At 41.4% G+C, this 21,231-nt stretch overlaps 1 protein-coding gene and 1 non-coding gene across 7 annotated transcripts in view; both read right to left on the bottom strand.

Annotated features, from left to right (window-relative positions):
* The window catches only part of TMEM131L (transmembrane 131 like), a 95,310-nt gene that overhangs the window by 38,917 nt on the left and 35,162 nt on the right, over positions 1–21,231 (bottom strand). For 4 of the 6 annotated variants that reach the window (XM_084856296.1, XM_084856297.1, XM_084856298.1 and 1 more), the window contains 7 exons: positions 12,384–12,452; positions 10,871–10,994; positions 8,942–9,058; positions 5,303–5,413; positions 2,203–2,280; positions 377–530; positions 208–266 (listed from right to left, as the gene is read on the bottom strand). In XM_084856296.1, coding sequence (XP_084712422.1) covers positions 208–266; positions 377–530; positions 2,203–2,280; positions 5,303–5,413; positions 8,942–9,058; positions 10,871–10,994; positions 12,384–12,452 — 712 coding nt within the window. The remainder of the gene's footprint in view (positions 1–207; positions 267–376; positions 531–2,202; positions 2,281–5,302; positions 5,414–8,941; positions 9,059–10,870; positions 10,995–12,383; positions 12,453–21,231) is intronic. The other 2 variants (XM_084856299.1, XM_084856300.1) reach the window with 2 other exon arrangements.
* LOC146343969 (small nucleolar RNA SNORA66) lies at positions 3,174–3,307 on the bottom strand. Its single transcript, XR_014792810.1, has one exon. It is a non-coding gene; the product is annotated as a small nucleolar RNA SNORA66 (small nucleolar RNA).

Genomic DNA, 21,231 nt, shown 5'->3' with positions numbered 1-21,231 from the left:
ATTGTTCTCCTTGAACTGGGCATTTACCACCCCAGACTTATTTTCAGTAATCCTCTGGGCTTGGAAAATAATAGCAAGCTCCATTCACCCAGCAGAAATACTTTATACAATTATAATATAGTTTTAGATCAAGTTGCAAGTAGTTAGTGGATATTCTAATTAAAAAACACAGACACACCTCAGAAGTATAACATAGAAAATAATTACCTGCACATACAGAATATTGTTCCCTGAATGCAACACATACAAGATTACAGGGGAATCATCTGTCCAAACAAAAACAAAATAAAAGGTCAAAGCCCCCATTACATTTATGTGTATTAATTTTAAAAAGCCATAAAACTAAGAAGTACACGCAGACTCATCTTTGACCTACCCGAGGTGTGTGTTTTGTCCATTGCTACATAAACTACAAAAAGGTTTTCCAGTAAATATTGTCTAAGGTCCACAAATTCATGCTGCTTACTTTCCATTCTGACCATTAAACTGATTTCTAGCAGCAGCTGACCGTCAGATGCGAAGCAGCAATTCTAATGTAAAATAAAAGGAAACCCAAAAATATTAATCACAGGAGAATATTGAAATTCAGAGCTGCAAGTCTTAACTATCTGCTACTAATGGCAATTATTCATACTAAGAAGTTCCTTGCACAAAATTGCTTTGTTTGATACTACAAGGGGGGGGGGGGGCTCTGCTGAGATTCTGACCTGGGTTTTACAACTAGGCCAAGAAATATTTTTCTGGCAAGAGATGCAAAGTGGAGGGATAGAATAATAAATATTTTCTCTTTATGATAAGTAGCTCTGAAGTACTGTCCCTCAGCACTTTCTGTACTGGAAGTACTCAATCTACACACAGTTAAGCAAACAAAAAGTATCAGTGTGTGAATGCGTGAGAGACAGAAACAGAGAGACAGAAAGTGGGTCTGCAATCTAACATGACCACTAGATCTTTCTTCTAAAAGTTAGCTTAGATAGCACCTTCAAAGGGAATTAAAATCTATTCTCATATCTGAACAAAGGACTGAAGAAAAAACTTTGGGTGACATCCAACGTTGTGCTAGCACAAGGGAATTCCTGGAAGTTAGCCTCTCTGTCCCCTGGCAGCCCTAAAAGCCCCCAAAAATGCAACACAGAAGGCTGGGAGAGCCTCCTGAATGGGGTTGTCTGTGGTGCAGGGAACTGAGGAGGACAGGGGGATCCCAGAAAAGCATGTGGAGACACCTTCCACAACCATAGGCCAATGCAAGAGTATGCAATTTCTTGTGAGTCAATCAATGCATTATATATGTTTGAAGCAAAAAGACTTTGGGAACAAGCCGTTATTTATTCAAATCAGACAACAATCTCTAGGTGGAAAACACCAAGATCCAATAAGACATTCTCCATCTAGAACAGAGGTACACATGCATTTTGGCCCCGAGGGCTGCATCAGATGCCAGCTGGGGTGGCAGGGGTCATACATGTATACACACAGTCACACATTCAGACACACACATACATTCACACTCAGGAGAGATTGGAAATAAAGGAATGGTTTCCCTTGCTAGTGCTAGCAAGCATAAAGCCAGACTAGCAGCAAAGCGCCATCAGTGCTAAGTCCTAGCCCTCAAAATGATAAATCCCACAACTGGCTAGCCTGTGTTGAGTGCCACCAGCAGTATAGCCTTCTGCATTTCGGCACTATCAGCATCATATTCTGCATAAACTAAAGGGAGTGGGGTGAGTTAATGGCCAAGGCCATCAAAAGGTCAACGAGGACAGCCAGATCACAGCTGTCAAGATTAATGGGGAACCCCTCACAGAGAATCCAATATAGAGGGTACGAACTGAATTTGTTCATCACCCCAGGAAGAAAGAGATCAATGCTTTAAGGGAGTAATGATCCAACAGTAACAAAGTTATCTCAATATACCATATTGCTGGAACACCAATTAAAACTGTGTTCTGTCACAAACATTGCGTTAGCTGTTATTTGGGATTGCCCTGAAGTTGTTATCAGAAGTGAAGATATCCTGAACTAGCCCTGAAAACACTGTCTTGGTGTATATGTTGAAGCCTACCAGAACAAGTCAGGGCTACCTCAAGCCCACAGTTGAGACCAGGTCAACTTAGCTCAGCTAGGAAGTGTGTGCAGTTGGTACATAAAATGTTGGTGAATAGTCTTTCAATGTAGATTTAAGAACAAATGTATACAGCATACCTTAAAATGTTGATATAATTTGTTATGTAAACTGCATTCCAGACGAACCTTTAAGTGACTGACATTCCTAGCTTCTGCCTGAAAAACAACAACGAGAAAGTAGTTGAAAAAATGGAAATGGAAACTGAAAATGGGGGGGAGGGGACTAATATTTTATTTTGTTCAATGGGATATGCCAGGGAACACTGGGTCAATGAAGAACACCCCTTTCCTTGGCTAGAATCACAAGCTTCCCTATGCACACAGAAGTAAGGACTCCATGTCTCTAATTGACAGATCCTAGAGCTGCTGCTGCGCAAAGAAGTCATCCCAGAAATACTGCAATATAAGTGTATACATTCACCTTGGAAATATTTCTATACCACAAACTGCCAGCTTAGCATTAAACCACCCCAACGTTTACTTAATTTTCAGAACATTTCAAACAAGTTTTCTTTGTTTTAGGGGGTTGATTGCATTTGATAATAATGTTTATACTATTTTATTTTTAAATGTGTATGACACCTTGTGCCCCCAAATTAGGCTTTCAAGGATACTTGCAAAAGACTGCATATACACAATAAAAAATAAGTATAAAATATACAATTAAAACCAGTTATTAACAGTTGCAGTGTCAAAAGTTGGCCTACCTTTATTCCATTTCATTTTCTTGTTAAAGAAAATTTTCAAATACCCACGAGGGACACCTGTAGCACATCTAAACCTATCACTGAATTGTATCGGGCTCATTTTTTTAAGAATGGATCTCTATTTTTTCTATCACACCACATGTTGCAGGTACAAGTTATACCAAGGGTCAAAAGATATGACCATAATTGGTTTTCTTACAATTATAATACAGGAGAAGCACCAGGACAGTCACGTAAACACTCACAATGAAAGGTCACTTAACAAATCAACACAGAGTGAACCACATCAATAACTCAAATTCACACCTACAGTGCAAATGCTAAAGAACTGAGCACCTTCTATGTTGTCATGGTACAGAACAAACAGCCTTAGCAATCTGTCTAAAGCCAGTTACTTCTGCTACCACATTTAATTTAGCAAACCTGTTCCCCTTGCTTCTGCCACATCATGCAGAGCCAGTGATCAGGGTTTGCAATATTTAAAGCATTTTTAAAAACCAATAACTAACAACTAATAATAACTAGACAGCTAAATAAATAGGAAACCATCCTTTTTTCTGTTTATAAAAGTATCTGTTCTATGTAACTTTGTTCTATGTTCTTTGTAACTTTGTTCTATGCTGCAAAGCAGATTCAACAAAAAAAAAGTGGCTTAAAAGTGGCTTGTTGCTTTTGCCTGCAGCATTGTTTCAAAAGGTTTCTCCATTGTTCCAAAACATTTCTCTGCTGTTTTTAAAGGGTTTCTCTGATTGCTTTGGGTTTTCCCTGATTTCCTCTGATCATAGAATCATAGGGTTGGAAGGGGCCTACCCAACCATTGAGTCCAACCCCCTGCTCAAAGCAGGAAGCCTGATTCCCAGGCAGTCTCCCATCCAAGTACTAACCAGGGCTGACCCTGCTTAGTTTCCAAGATCAGGAGCATCCAGCCCTTAATGATGTATGTGCACATTGTTGACCCCTTCCCCTTTCCTTATTGTTAATAAACTTCACATCTGTTTCAGAGTTTGTGTGAGCTTTATTCCACTTAAGCCTCAGGACTGAATTCTGAGCCTTCTGCTTTGGTCTTGCTACCGTTTAGCATTTTAGGGTTGGGGTTTGAAATACAGGGTGTCAGATTGAACCCTGATTTCTGTGCCCCAAGAGAGACCTGGGTGGTCTAAGTATCCCTTGGCTCAGGCTGAATTTGGATGTTAAGGGGTGGTGAAAGCCTATTAATTTGCTGCCCCTGCTTAACTTGCAGAGAGTTTGGGCAACCACCTTCCTTCCTTCCATACATACTTATTTGGATATTTGGTCTGCTTTTGCTGAAGTTTATTTATAATTCTTAGAAAGCTGTATTTTCATTCATATACTCTCTCTCTCTTTCTCACACACACACACACACACACACGCATTTCACAGGTATATGAAATTTATATACTGAGATTTATGTAGCTACGTTTCCCCCTTTGTTTTGTTTTAATTCTTCCAATAAAAAATTAAAAATGTAAACTGCTTAGAGATTTTATTATTTCAAATGATATATAAGTAGTTTAAATAAAATAATCTGAAAAGTGTATTGATTCATTCACAGTTACCTACACCCCTAGTTTCTCTTCTCTCAATACCATTTTTTCACATGAGGACAATGAAGCATATATTCCTTCATTAGCTACTGTAGATATTACAGCACTTCAACACACAACTACTTCCCAGTAGTGACAACTCAAGTCATTACTGGATTCCCAAATACCAACCCAAAGGTTACAGTGCTCATTTTCACTCAACAGCTTGCCTCAAAATATCTTCAAGATGGCCTACTATTTCAGGGCCATACTAGGTGCAGCAGATCTGTGTGCTGAAATTTGTATTTGCTCCAATTGTATAGAAAGTGGAGACTTTTCAGGACAAACTCATGTCTTGATATAGATTGGGGGAGTAGGACAGAGAGTGACAGGTTAACTGGAAATCTGGGTCACAACCAGAAAGTGACTTGCTGTAGCAGTCAGGAAACATACAGCTAGAGTGATTGAGTAAGGAAACTAATTTTGAATACAAGCATATTCCCAGTAATGCTGGAAGTTTTACTGAAATTATGTAGACCATGTAGAGCAAACTGTGTAGATCAGCAAATCAGAAACATCTAGCACTAAATGACCTACCTGAGTTCAGATACTCCAAATCTAAAGCCTGCACACACAGACTATCTCCTTGGGACTAGGGGAGAATGGTTCAATCCAAAAATAACTACACCGCTACAGGACACATTAATTTGGACAATTTGTGAAAAATGACTAAGAGTAACTCAGGGTAAGTGCAACAACAACCATGTGCACACCACACCTGAGGTTCTAGTGGTAAGTTCTTAATATTTTGCTTAATATAATACAGAAAGCTGAGGCACAGGAGCTGGGGGGTGGGCTTAAACAAACAAACAAAAAATATATAGTCCCTAAATATAACTTATTATTTACTTTAGAAGTATACTATACCAGTGCTTGTGAGATCTGGATACTGTTGATATGTGGAAGCAGTAAATAAGTATTTGCTAACTGTTTTCTAGACTCTTCTGAAATGGTCCTTGAAGTTCCCGTTCCAAAGACCTGGTTCAAAACAGCACATGATATTGACTATTTCTAAACAATTCCAACAAAAATTGAATGCGAAGTTACAGCACTAAATAGCTAGTATGTATCAACAGAAGCAGAACGTTAAAAAAAAATCAGTACTGAGGCTGCGCCAGATGTTCGTACAGAAACATTTTCAGTGTGCCAGGGAACCCAAAAATGTTTACAGCCTTTTATGGCTGTTCACTGCTGCTTCAGCAACTTTTTTAAAAAATGGCAATACTTTTTGACCAGGTGATCCCAGCCCAATTGGGGATGACAGTCAGTGTGCAGATGTTAAAATGTCCTGCAGTCAATCATATTTGGCTATGTGGTGACATCACAAAGCTGATTCAGAGCAAGGAAAATACTTCTGCCCCATTTGTAGACCCTATGAAAAATGCTGAAGGGGGGCAGGTTGCAGGGGGGCTGAGCTTATTCAAAGCATGCATTATGAACAGCATGCTCAGAGCACAACTGGATTATCACCAATGTATCACTCTGTCAGACAGTTTTATACAAACACTGTTCCCCTGAAGGAGGGGAAATCATTTAACTACCCCATCTCATCCATATCTACCTAGCCCACGTCTTAGAAAAATAAATGTGAAAATAAATATACATTAGGTCTTTTATGCATCAAATAGAAAACAAGAAACTTATTAAAATGTGCAGAGGTCTTTCAAAATGACATCTGGTTTTGAAGTCTCAAGATAGATTGCTGAGAAAAGTGGTTTGAAAGGCAAGTATATTTGCATTTATTTCTGCTATTTGGATAGTTATACATTATCCTGGGACAGTAGCTTTCTAGATGAGATCCCTGAAACAGAAAAGAGATTCTATCTGCAGTTCCTCAGGACTACTTAGAAATCAGTTTACTCAGAAGGGAAGATAACAGAACAAAATGATCAAGGTTCCAGAAATCCACTTGCCTGCTCACCACTGGTAATAGCTCCTTCCCTTTCCAGCAAATGCTACCGCCCCATATGACCATCACAAAAATCTCCTCCACTGAGCTCTTATGAACTGCAGAGGACTTGAGAGGAAAGCAACATAAAGGAAGATAAAGTATCAGTCCTGCCTGCTTTTCTGTGAGTTTTTAAAAGAAGCCAAGCTGAGATCGTTTCTTTCCCTCACAGAAGCTATACTACAAACTGTTTGGTTCCTAAAACATTTGAAAAGAAATGAAGGACAGAAGGTACCAATAATGTTTTCATATGATGCATATAGGGCTTTCACATAATGTATATGGGGTGATTGTGCAACTTATCCACTGACTTCTTTGGCTTGTTTTAGATGCCTGAGTAGATGATATTTTAAAATTTTCATTTACAAATTTTGCAATGTTTAAAACACTCCTTATAGGTCTCTTTAGTTTTAAATATAGATATATAGATAGGACAAAATCCAGCCCAATAAGAAATTCTCTACTGCAAACCCCTTCTTCAAACTGCCTCTAAATCCGAATGTGGTACACACAGCACCAACATTTGCAAGCATTTCCACACCAATAGGAAAACAAAAGATACAATAAAGTGAAACAGTGGTGTGGTTCGCATGTAACACTAACACATGGTTTATTTACGCCATGGTTTGTTGCCATACCCAGGGTTTGCCTGGCAGACAATCAAACAAACCATATTTGTTTTCTCAGTCACTGGGTTGTTTTCCTCCTCCATTGCCCACTACCTCGCTGTATCCCAAATGCCTTTGTGGCACAGCAGGATTGGCATATAAACGCTCTTGCCCACTGCCTCTATAGCCTGGTGAAACAACTCATGAACAACCCACAATCTGGGTTCACATACAATGATAACCCAGGGTTTAAACAAACCAGAGTTTTCAAACCAACAACAAATCATGGTTTCTTCATGGTTAACAATCTATGGTTAACCCATAGTTTTGGGTTCATCCATAAGGACAACCCTGGGTTCATACATAAGGACAACAAACCATTTGTTGTTACATGTGAACCAGGTCTATGTAACTCCCACCCGAGAGGTATACGGCCAGCTCCATCTGTTGTTGTTTTGCAGAGGGTTTTAAAAACTTATTTGTTTTCTTTGAGTTTTAATTGAAAGGTTATTATATACGCTGCTTTTGTTAGGGAGCAATCCTATTGGGATAGGCAACTGCCTCCAAACTCTGAGGCAACCACCTATCCAATGCAGGGCAGGTGGAGTGCAGTGGAGATGTTCTCCTTGATGCTGCAGCCACCCTGCATTCACAGCTAAACAGCCGATTTTGGCTGTCTAGCTGCAAGACTTCGGAGCAGGGGTGGGGGGAGGCCGGACAACACATAGGAAGTTCCTGCCCTCAGGAATGCCTTTTGCCCTGCTCCATGCTGCTCATCCAAGCATGGAGCCTGGGAACGATCCACGCCGCCTACAAGGTGACAGGGAAAGGGGTGGGGAGGCAGTTATCCAGGAACTGACCTCGGAGCATGGGCTCCAAGGTTGGTTCCCGGAAACCAAACAATCCTATGGCCATCTAGCCGCTAGTTATTTTTAAAACAGGTTTTTAAATTAATGATGTTATTAACTCGTTATACTGATATCGAATTGTATGTCTTATACTGTAAGCTGACTTTGGAGAGACTGTAGTCTTCAGGGATTGCTAAGAAATGCACTAACTAAATAAAAGTAAAATACAATTAAATAAAACTATGCCCTGCCCCCTACACTGGTGGGAAGGGAGTCTTTGCCTTTGCAGTGGAGTATTGGACTCATCATACCATGCTCCAGGGCTGGAAGGAAGAGAAGGAGTTTGCGTAGCATACTGCAGCCACCCTGGCTCCAGCAAACACAGGATACAAGACCCATGTGTTATTTGCTGGAGCCAGGGTGGTTGAATAGGCAGTGGCCTAGTTCCCTTACTTCTCCCATCCCAACCTCTGGAGACACCACAGTAAGTTTAAGACCCTCAGTTATAAAACTGAACTGAGGCACCTTTCCCCATACCTTTGCACCTGTCCAACAAGGACTAGGTTGTCTCCAAACTGTGCCTGGCAGGAGGAAGTTGTGGCAAAGCAGTACACTGCCTCCTTTGAAAAACTATTTAAGTTTTTCAAACATCACCACAATCCAATGCAGATCTACTTGGAAGTAAGCCCCACTGAGTTCAGTGGGACTGACTCCCAGGTAAGTATGTATAAGACTGCAGTCTAAACAATTAAAGTTAAGTACAAATGTAACTCCCACCCACCCACGCACCCACCCACCGCTACAGTCTTAGTTTACAAGTGCCTCTTTGGAAAGCATGTGCAGGCACCTGTCCTCAACTACCGGAGGGGGGAGTCACTCACTTGTCCCTTCTCCAGCATAAATGTAAAAAATCCCTAAAGGCGGTAGAGACCAGAAGGACAGACATCTTTACACTTCAGTCCCCTGTACATCATAATGCAGTCTGCAAGTCTTATTTACTCATTACTGAGAACCACTGGCAGAGTTTCCTATTTTTGCCCACTATGACATCATTTGAAAAGAAATATCTTCTAAATCTCAAGCTGGTGAATAATTAGATTACCTGATATGAAAATACTCCATGAGATGAGGTATTTATAAATAATGAACTTTCAAAACTGCCTTCTTCTATTGGAAGAAACAGTACTCTGAAATAAATTTTCCCCATTGCTGGAATCACCTACAGATAAAATAAAAGTGTCTGATGTTCAATAAACTTAAATTGCAATAATTGTATTACAGACTTATAAATTAAAAGGGGGGGTCACCACCCTCTCCTTGCCCCACTACCCTAAACCTAGTCCCCATGAACTCCCTTGCACCTCCTTCCATGCAGTCTGGAGACCAATATGGAGCAGCTATCTGCAGCACTGTGCTGGGTTTCAATGGCACAGAGCTAAACATGCTTGTTCGTTCTTCCTCAAACAATCATAGCAGAGACAGCGGTTGGGTTCAGATGCAATACTAAACTATGCATTAGCACTGGGTGCAGTAGCAGCCATTAGCCTCACATATGCTCCCTCCCATTCTAAGCTACAATTAGAAGCTTCCCATCATGGTTAGCAGCAAACCATGGTCCAAAAAGATAAAGCAACAGTCATCGTTACAAGAGATCTATTGTAGTTCAGATTTACAAGAAATATGCAAGACAGTAATTCCAGATTACACTTGATCTTCGCAGTTCTACAATATGTGCTATACCGTAATTTTGAATTTGTCTTTATTTCAGAGTGGAAGGAAATATAACTTTGATAAAAGACACTCTTCCTTTCAGAGCTGCAGACTAGCTGTGTATTCTCTCTTCACAGGCAATGTTTTGTACTCTTCTTACATGCCTATTTAAAGATGAACTAATAGTAATGGTAGAAATTAAGGCTGAGCCAAAATGCAGAATGCAAAATGTCATCCCCCCAATACTTTCCAATGATGTTTTTAGGCCTCTTTTCTAGATATTTTTTCTAAAATATCTCTGCAAATGCTCTGCAGACAGAAAGCCTACCCCCTAACACAACCCCCATACCAGATACTCAGTTGATGGCAATACTTCAATGTGACTCTTTTTGCAGACCTGATTGGATGCAACTTCAGTGCCACTGCTTTGTTTGCAAAATGTTTATATCCACAGGTCAGTGGCAAAGCATCTGCTTTGCATGCAGAAGGTCCCAGATTCAATCCCGGGCATCTCCAGGTAAAGCCAGAAAAATTCCTGCCCGAAACTCTTGGGGGTTAAGATGGACCCATGGTCTGACTCAGTATAAGGCAATTTCCTATGTTCAAAACTGGTCTTCTTTCTAGAAAAGTGGCACTGTCACGTAGATAAATCTGGTGAAATCCATGATAGTACAGAGGAACAAACAAGGCTAATTTTCAAACAACATAAGAAGAGCCATGCTGGATCAGACCAAGAGTCCATCTAGTCCAGCATTCTGTTCACACAGACACAGACAGGCTGTCAACAAGAAACCCACAAGCAGGAGATGAATGCAACAGCACCCTCCCGCCCATGTTCTCCAGCAACTGGTGTACATAGGTTTACTGCCTCTGAAACTGGAGGGAGCATATAGCAATCAGCACTAGCAGCCACTGATAGACAAATTCCTGGAGAAGGCTAACCTTTTGGAGCCATCCAAATTGGTGGCCATCACTAGGTGTTGTGGTAGCGAATCCCATAGCTGGACTATGCACTGTTTAAAAACAAGACAAATGGAACTGAAGCTGCAGCCAACTGGGTGGTAAAAGGCGCAAACTGGTGTGAGACCAGGAAGTTTTTGTATGTCTTTTGGGGGGGGTTCGAAGCTATTTGTTGCACTGAAAATATACATGGGAGAACATTCAGCTCAGACCTAATAGAAATATGCTGGAAGATCAAGAACAAACTAATGGCTGGGAAAGTAAGGAAGAGGGACCAGTTAACTAAAGATTCAGGCCAACAAAAGCATGAAACTCTGGCACTCTGCCACAGCATAGTTTCCAAAAGTACATCAGCACTCACCCTGCTATGAACAGGAGACACATGAAAATGTCTAGTAGCTGTAAACACTGAATTCACTATAATGTCTCTATCCCTACTAGGATTGTATGCATATAGCATTTTAGCTTTAGGCAGTCCCAGTAACCTAGGGGAAACAAGAGAGGAGGGAAGTATCACAACAATGAAGAAACTGCAGATCTTAATTTCCGCTCAATATGCAAACAAACAGTGCTCAAAACACCGCAACTTTATATTATCCAACGGATGTTTTAACTCCAACAGAATTGAAATACAAGATAACTTTGGTATAGTTCAGACACAGAATCAAACCATGGTTTGGCATGACATGAGCAAGCCTCAGGCAACCTTACTGGTTACACCAATTCATCTGTAGAGCTTGAATAAACAGTGGCCTGATTCAGACATAACTCTACACCAAGGATGGGAAAACTCAGGCCGGTGGGCTGAATTCAGCCTGCTAGGCCACTCCATCCAGCTTGGGGAAGCTTCAGGCAAGGCCCCACATCCTTCCTGAAGCCTAACCTCTTCTGAGAAGGGAGAGGGAGCAGGAGAAGGACTGTGCTGTGGCTTCAAGGAACGCTCCCTGAACTTGTGGCTCAGTTTGCTTGGTTCCTCCCTTGCCTTCCCTGACTGGGAACCGGGGCGGGGGGGGGGGCAAAGCTAGCTCAGGACTCAGCCACCACCTCAAGGAGCCAGTTGAAGTCCATTTTGCTCCTCCCTCGCCTTCCCCAATTGGGGAAGGCGAGGGAGGAGGAAAGCTGTCCACACACTTAGACAGCACCTGGAGGATCAATTTCTCCAGGTGCCGGCTGTATCCCCTCCTCTGTGCAGAAAGGGGCATGGAGTGATCACTCTGTGCATGGAGAAAGGGGAAGGGGCCCACTCCCTGATGTCATCTGGCCCCCAGGAGGCAATCCAGTTCCCCACCCGTGAACTACACCATAGGTTTAGCACTACATCAAGAAGACTGGGTAAGCCTCAGGCTCACACACTCCCCCACTTCTCTCTCCTTCTCCAGCGCAGCCGCAAGGAGGAGCTAGAAACACCAGCTTCCTAATTTAAATCAACCGGAGTCTGTAACATCACATCTAAACCAGGCCCAACTGTAGTTTGTTAAAATGATTTACTGAAACAAGCCAAGATCTTGTTTCTGATCTGATCTTGGCTTGCTTCAGTAAACCATAGTTTAAAATATCCAGAGTTGGGCCAGGTTCAGACACAATGTAACAAAATGGTTGGTTTAAACCAGAAAGCAGATACTGTACCAGGGAATGTAAAGGGAAGCACATGAGTCTGAGGCTTGACAAGGCTTATTCCCACAATGCAAAATAATGGTTTAGTGTTATTGGGCCAGTAAATAGTGTGAGTACTCAAGGAACAAAGCAGGGAGAACGTGGGGTGGGGGGATATAATGCAGTGACTACAGTGAAAAGACTGCAGGAAATAATGGCTTAAAAAAAATAACTTGTCATGATAATTTTTCCTTTATTCTGGAAGTATACAACATACTCACTGCATTCCAAAATGGAGAATTGAAGGGTGAAAATGGAGGAGCCTCCCATTAGGCATTTTTGCAGAGAAGCTGAAAAAGAACAGAACAGTGATTTTTTTGGTATCCATATTGTATTCCAACTGCTAGCTTATACAAATTCTTCAAGCCAAGAATATTTCACCATATTCTATCCAAATATCATAGTCCTACTATGCCTATTTTCACAAGAGCTCAGTTTATGTGTAGATTTCTGCCGAAATGTCTAATACAAAATTTATTAAAATATTATTGTGCTGAGAATGTGACTGAAGCACTGCCACACCAGAATTCAAAAGTAACTGCCAAAAACTATTATTGATTCTAGAAGCTTCAAAAATTATGAACACACACATATAGGAACACCAAGGTACAAATGTCTGAAGAAGGCCTATATGTCTATACACAATTGACCTCCATGTGATCCAGAACCGTGAAGTTGGGGAAGGCAGAATTTAGACTAGGGAAAAAGGCATGGCCATGCTCTGAATCACACACACTCATGACTGTTGGCCAGTAAAAAAAAGTTTGAGAGTTCTGATCAAGGATCTCCTGCCATTTCATCTAGTCTGGCCCTTAGCATCTATAACTTGGATTCTATACACTTCTTGTTTACTTCCAAAAGTAAGACAGTCATTGGCTAATTTTGCTCTCACAGCCCAATCGCATAGAGCTAATTTTATGGCCTCGCAGGAAATTAAAAATTAATATGATTTGTTTGATTTCTTTTATGTATGTTTTATCTTTGCTATTATTTTGCTTGTTGTAACCTCTGATTGAAACAATAAAAGCTTTGATTGATTGAACCTGGATTCTAAAATTTAATAAGGCTTTGGCAGAAAAGAGGACCTCAAAAAATCTGAAGACTCACAATGCTGAATAAACTCAAAATGGTATAGCCAGGAATTTAAGAGACTGGCAAAGCAAGGATCTCAAGAATTTGCTCTGAACAATTTTGAAACTTGGAAGTTTTAAACTTTACAGCACCTCCCATGTACAACACTAAAAAGCTTCTAAGCATAGATCATGGCTTTGTATACTTTTAAAGTAGGAACAGCCAGTTTATCACCGTTTTTGTCTCAAGGAACAGAGTTGTACTCTGGAAGCGAAAGATGTAAGTATAGTAAGATAGATGGATGTCCAACATTTTGCCTGTGAAAAAATAGTTAAAGAATATCACCTGGTCTACTAACTGGTTATGCAATAGGTGACTTGTGCTTTGGGAACTTATGAACAATAAAAAACATAATTTATAAAGCAACTCAAAGAGTTGTTGCATGAGCTGTGCTCTTAAATGAGGATTATTCTGTTTTGATTACAGTTGTTTTATACTGGAATAAGGAAAGGTTCCTCCTGTGCAAGCACTGGGTCATTACCGACCCCTAGAGGGACGCTGCTTGCGCTGGCATTTTCATGGCAGACTGTCGTGGGGTGGTTTGCCATTGCCTTCCCCAGTCGTGACCTTTCCCCCAGCAAGCTGGGTCTTCATTTTACCGACCTCGGAAGGATGGAAGGCTGAGTCGACCTGAGCCGGCTACCCGAGACTCAGTTTCCGCTGGGATTGAATTTAGGTCGTGGGGAGAGCTTCGGCTGCTATACAGCCACCTACCACTCTGTGCCACGAGGCTCCATTATACTGGAATACTTGAGGGGAAAACTGAAGTTGTGGGGACAAAACGGGAGTGAGAGCACATCAGTTACATGCATATGTATCAAAATGCTTTATTAAAATATCTGTCAGTTCTATCTACTTACCCAGTACCCATACAAATGCTGGTAGAAGTGCACTTGTGAGGCTTCACATAACTAATATTCTCTCAACATTCTACTCTATTACACTTTTTCATTTGTGTTTAAGTCTGTCATTGTTATACTTCCATGCATTCTACTATTCAAAGCTATTTTCTTAATCAGAATGATGGCAAAAGAGACTAAACTTGCAATCCTATATGCACAGATCTGGGAGCAAGCCCCACTGAACTCAATGGAACTTACTTCTGAGCAGACATGTGTAGGCTTGTGATGCAAGTCTTTCCTAACAGTTAAGCTCCACTGAATATTGTGGGGCTTGCTTCTGAGTAAACATGCACAGAACTCTGCATCTTTGAAACAATTTTTCAACTACACACTTGCTGTACTAAGCATGCCCCCTTAAAAAAAAAAAAAAAGTTCCAAGTGTTAACAGGTTCTTTGCTTTCCAAAATGTCAATAAATAAAGTCCCTTTAAAAAAAAAAAAAAGGATCAGCAGCAGCAGCAAATTTGTCAGCTTATTTTTATCTTCACTGGATAAATCTTTCTTGCCAAGTTCTCAGAGGTTTTAGATTTCAGGTAAAGAAATCAAACTTTTTTTTTTCTTTTTTACTAATAACACAAGGCCTTTACTCCAAAACTTTATACAGGAACCTGGACCTAGTCTGAATTGCAACAGGCACGCTGCCAAAGTCAGTACATGTTATGAGTACCCGAGTTTGCAGTTTTCCCAGTTCCCTGCCATGTCTCTTTACATCAGGTCTGTTCCACACACATTCTCAAGAATATTTCTGCAGTTGGAGTAGCTTCTCAGGACAGCAGCCTACATCTGCGCTGATTTCAATGGATGCAAAGTGCAACACTGCACTGCAACATAATGCTGCTATTGTTGCTGTTAATTTACTGCTACTACTCCAGTAGAGCTGTCAATTTTGGACTCCACTGTCAGAAAGGAAGAATTCTGCATGATGCAACTTCTCTCATCTTAGTAAAATCTCCATAATTAACCTTGCAAGGTTAAAAAAAAAACCCAACAACTGTAAAAGATGGTTTAGCAGTCACTTGTCCAATTAAGAGAAATAGACCAGAGAATTCTATCTTTCTTCCCTTACATTTCATGACATTTAAAGTAGACCTGTGCACAAATGGCCTCTTGATATTCTCTACCTTACTTGTGGGCAGACAAATTTGGGAGATAATTTTACCGAATTTCTCCAGGGGGAGGAGAAATTCTCCAACTAATTCTCCCAGATAGGGCTCCCCATTGGCAGGGCTCGTAGCACAGCTTCCTTCATTTTTCCTAAGGGTTTGGGGGGTTTTCATACTGCAACAGCATCAACTGTCTTGGCAGGCTGGCCCCCAGTTTGCACCCACCGCAATGCAGGTGGGGGCAGTGTTGTGTCCGGCTCCAAGGATGAGGAGGAGTTAGTGCTCTGCCAAAATCTATCCTCCAATGTCCTGAAAGTTGTAGTCCTCTCTCCCCCCACCATGAGAGAGGCTTCCATTGTTCTGCCTCATTCAAGTTGTTCTATAATTTATTTTTGTGGTGTTTTTGAGCTTCCCTAATCACAGCTAGCCTCCCAGTCTGCCTGCACGTCCTGATCTGAAAAAGCCGTATGGGGGGAATTACCTCATGGTGCCTTAAACTGGGCTTTAACTGAAGTGTAGGAAGCTGAGGAGGCTACAGACTGCCAGAGAGATGATTGTATAATGAAAAACAGGACACCTGTGCTCACTCCTAGGCCACCTCCTAATTAAGGTAAGCCCAAGAAACGCAAACCCAACCCATGAGAAGTTCTCTGAAATTTCTTCACCATTGGGTTTCTTTTCCAAAGCAATTCCTCTCCTATCAAGTTGAACGAGAATGGTTGAAAAAAATATGGGAGAAATTTTCAGCACAGCACTAATTTAAAGTGACAGAGCCATCTCTTTCACATCTACCTGCTCTGGTAATGGACCACTGCAGCCAGACAAGCAATGAACATGCACCATTTAATTTATGGTACTGGCAGACCTGAAACAGAGTTATTTTGCCTGTGTAAAATAGGCTGTACAGGTAAGCAGGCAAAGAGACACACCAGAAGGATTTCAGCGACCAGCTGAGGGACACCAGAAGTATATTCTGAAATGTGGAGGGAGGGAAAGAGCCCATTTTCCCTGGAATGAAAGCAATACATTCAGAGTATCTGGTAATAGCAACTGAGTTGCTTTTCTGGACACAGATGACCGCTGAGTTTCCACCCACACTATGGAGCAGTAGCTGCCTAACCTTCTTCTACCTTCCTGGCTCCAAGCATGCTTTACTGCTGTGTCCCAGGCTTCCTTCCGAGCCCTGCCTGCCTCTCTCCTTTCCAAGTCTGATCCAGAGGTGCCAGTACAGGTACCTCTGCCTGCCCAATAATGAGGCTGGAAGTGAGAGAGCGAGGGAGGAAGACAGGGAAAAGCAACCTCCACCAGCACAGCCCACAGGTGGGCAGCTGAGACTGCAGCTACCAATCTGGCAGTGTCCTGTTGCTGTGTGGGGAGAGGGGGTTGGAAACAAGCAACCCTCTTTCTTCTTCTCAGAAGACCTGTCCGCCCCTTTCCCACTGCTGACACCATTGTTGCTGCTCTGAGGAGGGCAGATTTTAAAAAAACCCAACACAGACCTATATGCACATCTGCATTGGTGCATACAGAAATATGTTTAATTTAAAAACCTGAACAGGCTAGACAAGGCAGGAAGGGTGACACTAGCAAGGTTTCGCCCACACAGATAGCTTGTCCCTTTCCTTCATGGGAGAGTACAAAGACAGCGGTGAAGCCAATGTCAAGGAACTGTGTACAGAATTTTTTTAGCCTTTAACAAGCAAGTACTTTTTTTGAGGGGGGACCCCAGACAACAGGGCAATACAGGAATGCAATGCTTTGGAAGAATGTTGCCTAGATTCTCCATTAAAAAATAAGGGAACTACTAACCCTTCCATTCACAGACAGGACCAAGACCCAGTAGGTCATCTCACTGGCAGAAGGGCGGAAGGAAATTTCTGTGCATTCTCCCCTCCCCTCCCCTGTAGCCCACCCCCTCCTGTTCCACAGCCATCTAGAGGAAATTTTGGGGACCATAAGAGCTGCAGGAGAAAGAGGGAATGAAAGTTATCTCTCCTTACCCACTCTTCCACTGTCAGCAGGAGCAAACTCAGGATCCTATTAACATGGTATGTTATTGGATTTATATTAAGGTTGATAATATGATTGGCCTTAAAGCTCATTTTGTTCAGATTCAATATTTACAGTAGTCTGAAATTAGGTAGCCCTTTCTACAAATTCAAAAACAGTACTTTGATATTTCACTTTCATGTACATGTGTTTTGTGGAGTAATCTATGTCCACAAAGAAGTTAGCTCATCTCTTGACAGAAATTGAAAGACTGAAAGGAACTACAATGTAGTTGCGAAAATGCGAAGTAATAGGAAGTTTAAAAAAACCTCTTGTTAAACATCATTATGACCAACCACACATTCCTTGTTTATCTACTAATGCATATAATGCAGAAGTAATTTAAACTATGACATTTATAATACATAGTTTTAAAGGTTCTGGTACTGCTGTCAGTTTAAAGAGTTATTCTGTATCCTTCAGTTTCTTCTTAAATGAATTAATTCAGACTTGGGAAATGCCAAAATACAGCTTTGAACTGACAGACCATAATGGCTCGTGTGAAGCTTTCCAATATACCAGGTATATGCTATCATGAAGAAGCGAATTCTTTCCCTTTCCCTGAAACTATTCTAAAAAGGAACAGCAACCAAACGTAGAAGTAAACTAAGGCTGAAAAATGTACAGCCAAGGCTTACAAACCTGAACTCTTACCTTAGCTCTTTGTCAAATAGCCTAGACATTTTGATCCGGTTCACACATAATGCATAATCCATGTTTTTTTTAAACCCATTGTTTGTTTGTTTCCCTACCCAGGGATGGTCCTGCAGTCAATCAAACAAACTGTGGTTTGTTTTCTAAATCCCTGGGTTGTTTGTTTCCCTCCTCCTTTTCCCACTCCCTCCCTGTATCCCTAATGCCTTTGGGGAACTGTAGTACAGGAAAGCGGAGCAGGTGGGGGGGTGTTACTGCTCTTATTTAACCCATGACGAGCTGTAGTACCCATGGGCACAAGTTGCATATGCAACTCCCACGCAGGGGTTGCTGTGTTATGCAAACCCAGTGAGTGTGGATTATGCAAGGGTTAAACAACCCTCACATAACTCTAAAATAGACCATGGGTTAGGCAAAGGTAGTTAAACCCTTGCATAACCCATGCTCACCAGGTTCACATGACATGACAACCCCCAAGGTGGGGGTTGCATATTCAAAATGCTGGCTGAACACATCTTGCAAGCACCACAGCCTCACCATGGGTTAAATAGTCAACAGTTGACTGTCATGTGTTACAAACAGACCCTTTGGGCTGTTCATGGTTAACAAACCATTGTTTGTTAGCTTGGTTACATTCACACATCACAACAACCCAGAATTCAACAACTCTACTGTGCAGGTGAGGGAAGCAAAGGCCTACTTTGCTGCCTTCATTGCATCCTCCAGTAGCTGTCCAGCAGTGTTTTTCCAGGTGGTTCAGGGTTTGTTGTCAACTTCTCCAGTAAATCCAGTTGGAGCCCTCAAAGCCTACTGTGATAATTTTGTGAGGCACTTTGAGGATAATAGCACTGTGGGCAGTCATTAGGAGTTTTGGAAGAAGGTGATGACACCCTGCTTTGTTTCTCTGTCACATCTGAATCGGGAGAGGCCATGCATGTTCTGAACTGGAGCCTAGACGCAGTGATGGGTTGGATGAGGACCAGCAAACTGAGACTTGAATCCTGACAAAATGGAGACTCTATGGGTGGGTGGTTCCCACTTTGCCTGTTCTAGATGGGGTTGCACTCCCTCAGAAAGAACAGGTATGTAGTTTGCGGGTGCTCCTGGACTCATCTTTGTCATTAGAGGCCCAAGTGGCTTCTGTGGTGAGGAGTGCCTATTACCAACTCAGGTTGGTATGTCAGCTATGCCCTTTCCTCGATAGGGATAGCCTGGCTACTGTAGCCCATGCACTGGCAACCTCACGTTTAGATTACTGTAATGATCTTTATGTGGGGCTACCCTTGTACTTGGTCCAGAAACTGCAGCTGGAGCAGAATTCAGCAGCCAATTTCCTGAGTGGAGCACCTGACCATGCACATATTACACCGGTGCTGAAGCAACTGCCCTGGCTACCTATTAGCTACCAAGCCAAGTACAAGTTCTTGCTACTGGGATAAAAAGCCACGAACAGCTTGGGGCCAGATTGCCTTCCCCAATACAGACCTGTGAGATCGTTACGATCCCTGGAGCAGGTCTTGCTCACTGCAACATGGTCTGCAGATTGCCATCATGCAGCAGTACAGAAGCGGGTCTTCTCCATGGTGGTGCCGGTCTTATGCAATGACCTCCCCGCTGGTGCTTGGGAGGGGCCAACCGCAGCCTGCTTTAAGTGTCCATTGAGAAAAGCCCTCTCTTCACCCAGGCCTTCCCTGAGTGAGTGTGCTGCCCAGTTTGTTACGTATGGTGCTGTACTGGTTTTAATGTTTTTACCAATGTTCAAGTTAAACGTCTTAGCACTTATATATTTTAACTGTATTTTAACGTATATCATAATGTGTTTTATATCATACTGTAGTGTATTTAATTTTCTTGTGAAGCGCTTACAGATAGTTTCAGATATTGTCAGTTGTATATATATCTAAGAAAGAAAGAAAGAAAGAAAGAAAGAAAGAAAGAAAGAAAGAAAGAAATTCAACAACCCATATCATGAATTAGCGTTACGTGGGAACTAGGCCTTTGATGTAACTCAGCTACATCACAAAGTGAAATGCAAAATTTAGCCACACTTGCTCTGTGTGCAGAATTTTTTTAAAATGCGTAACAGCAAATGTTATGTTCAAGATCAGTGTGCTCAAGATCCTGTACTGTAGTACAGGAAAGCGGAGCAGCTGGGGGGGGGGGGTGTTACTGCTCTTATTTGTGTGGTGCTCTCTCAAGAGGGTTCAGTATGAATTGTAAATAGGGAACAGGAGTTACACACAGAGAAAGTGTGCTAGTGGAACACAGTGGTTGAGCACATGATCTCTGTTCTGTCTCAAATCAGCCATGAACATACTGGGTAGCCTTGGTGGCCTTGGCCTCAGCCTCTGGGGTCTATCTAATATATGGGTACAATTCCAAACTGTCTTTACAAGATTGTTGTAAGGACTATTGAGATGATGTGTGTGAAGAGCCAAAAGTTTTTTTTTAAGTATCCATTTTTAATAGTGTATTTAAATGATTTTTAATATTTATATGTAACCTGCTTGGAGATATTATATTAAGCAATATATATAGGTATTATCTGCTATTATTATTATTGGTAGAAAACCTGAAATGCTCCAAAATAGATTTTTACCCGATTTTGTATATCTTAGCTATTAATTAGGTGATTTTTGTTAATTTGTTTCTAAAGTTGGCAGTCTATGGAACAGATGAGTATTTATAAAGTGATGTTATCAGAACAAATCACATGCAGTAACTTCCAAAACAGTGGTTTGTCAAATCATTGTTCACCCCAATCAGTGAGAGAGACTGAGTGTGTGCATCACACCTGTCTGTCAGGAAGCGTCAGAGTGCACACAAGACATTCACAATTAAATTTAATGGAGAGACAGTTCTAGGCATATATATTCTGCGCGTGTGTGCAGAGCTGTCGTCTCTCCTATAGTGAAGCAAGTGGGGGAAGAACTCACGCCTGCAGGCGCAGCCATAACAAATATCCTAACACCATTACAGGTTCCAAATAACTAATGTTATTTACTGTTGTGAGTGGTCACTATGCTTATTTTGCATATCTTTCAGTTTTAGCATAATTATCAGGAAATTTATTATTTATTTCATTATTTTACATGTACCCTGCCTTTCCACCAAACAATGACACCGAAGATGGCTTACAGAACCAATTAAAATTGATTAAAATAATACATTTGCAATAAAACCATAACAATTACAGAAAAAAATATTATTAAAAATAGCATCCAACCCACC

This window comes from Heloderma suspectum, chromosome 5, assembly GCF_057233095.1.
Source record: "Heloderma suspectum isolate Gila_16-S chromosome 5, 16-S_ref, whole genome shotgun sequence".
Taxonomy (NCBI): Eukaryota; Metazoa; Chordata; class Lepidosauria; order Squamata; family Helodermatidae; genus Heloderma; species Heloderma suspectum.
The sequence above is the reverse complement of the archived record's forward strand: the minus strand, read 5'-3'. Positions and strand labels throughout refer to the sequence as shown.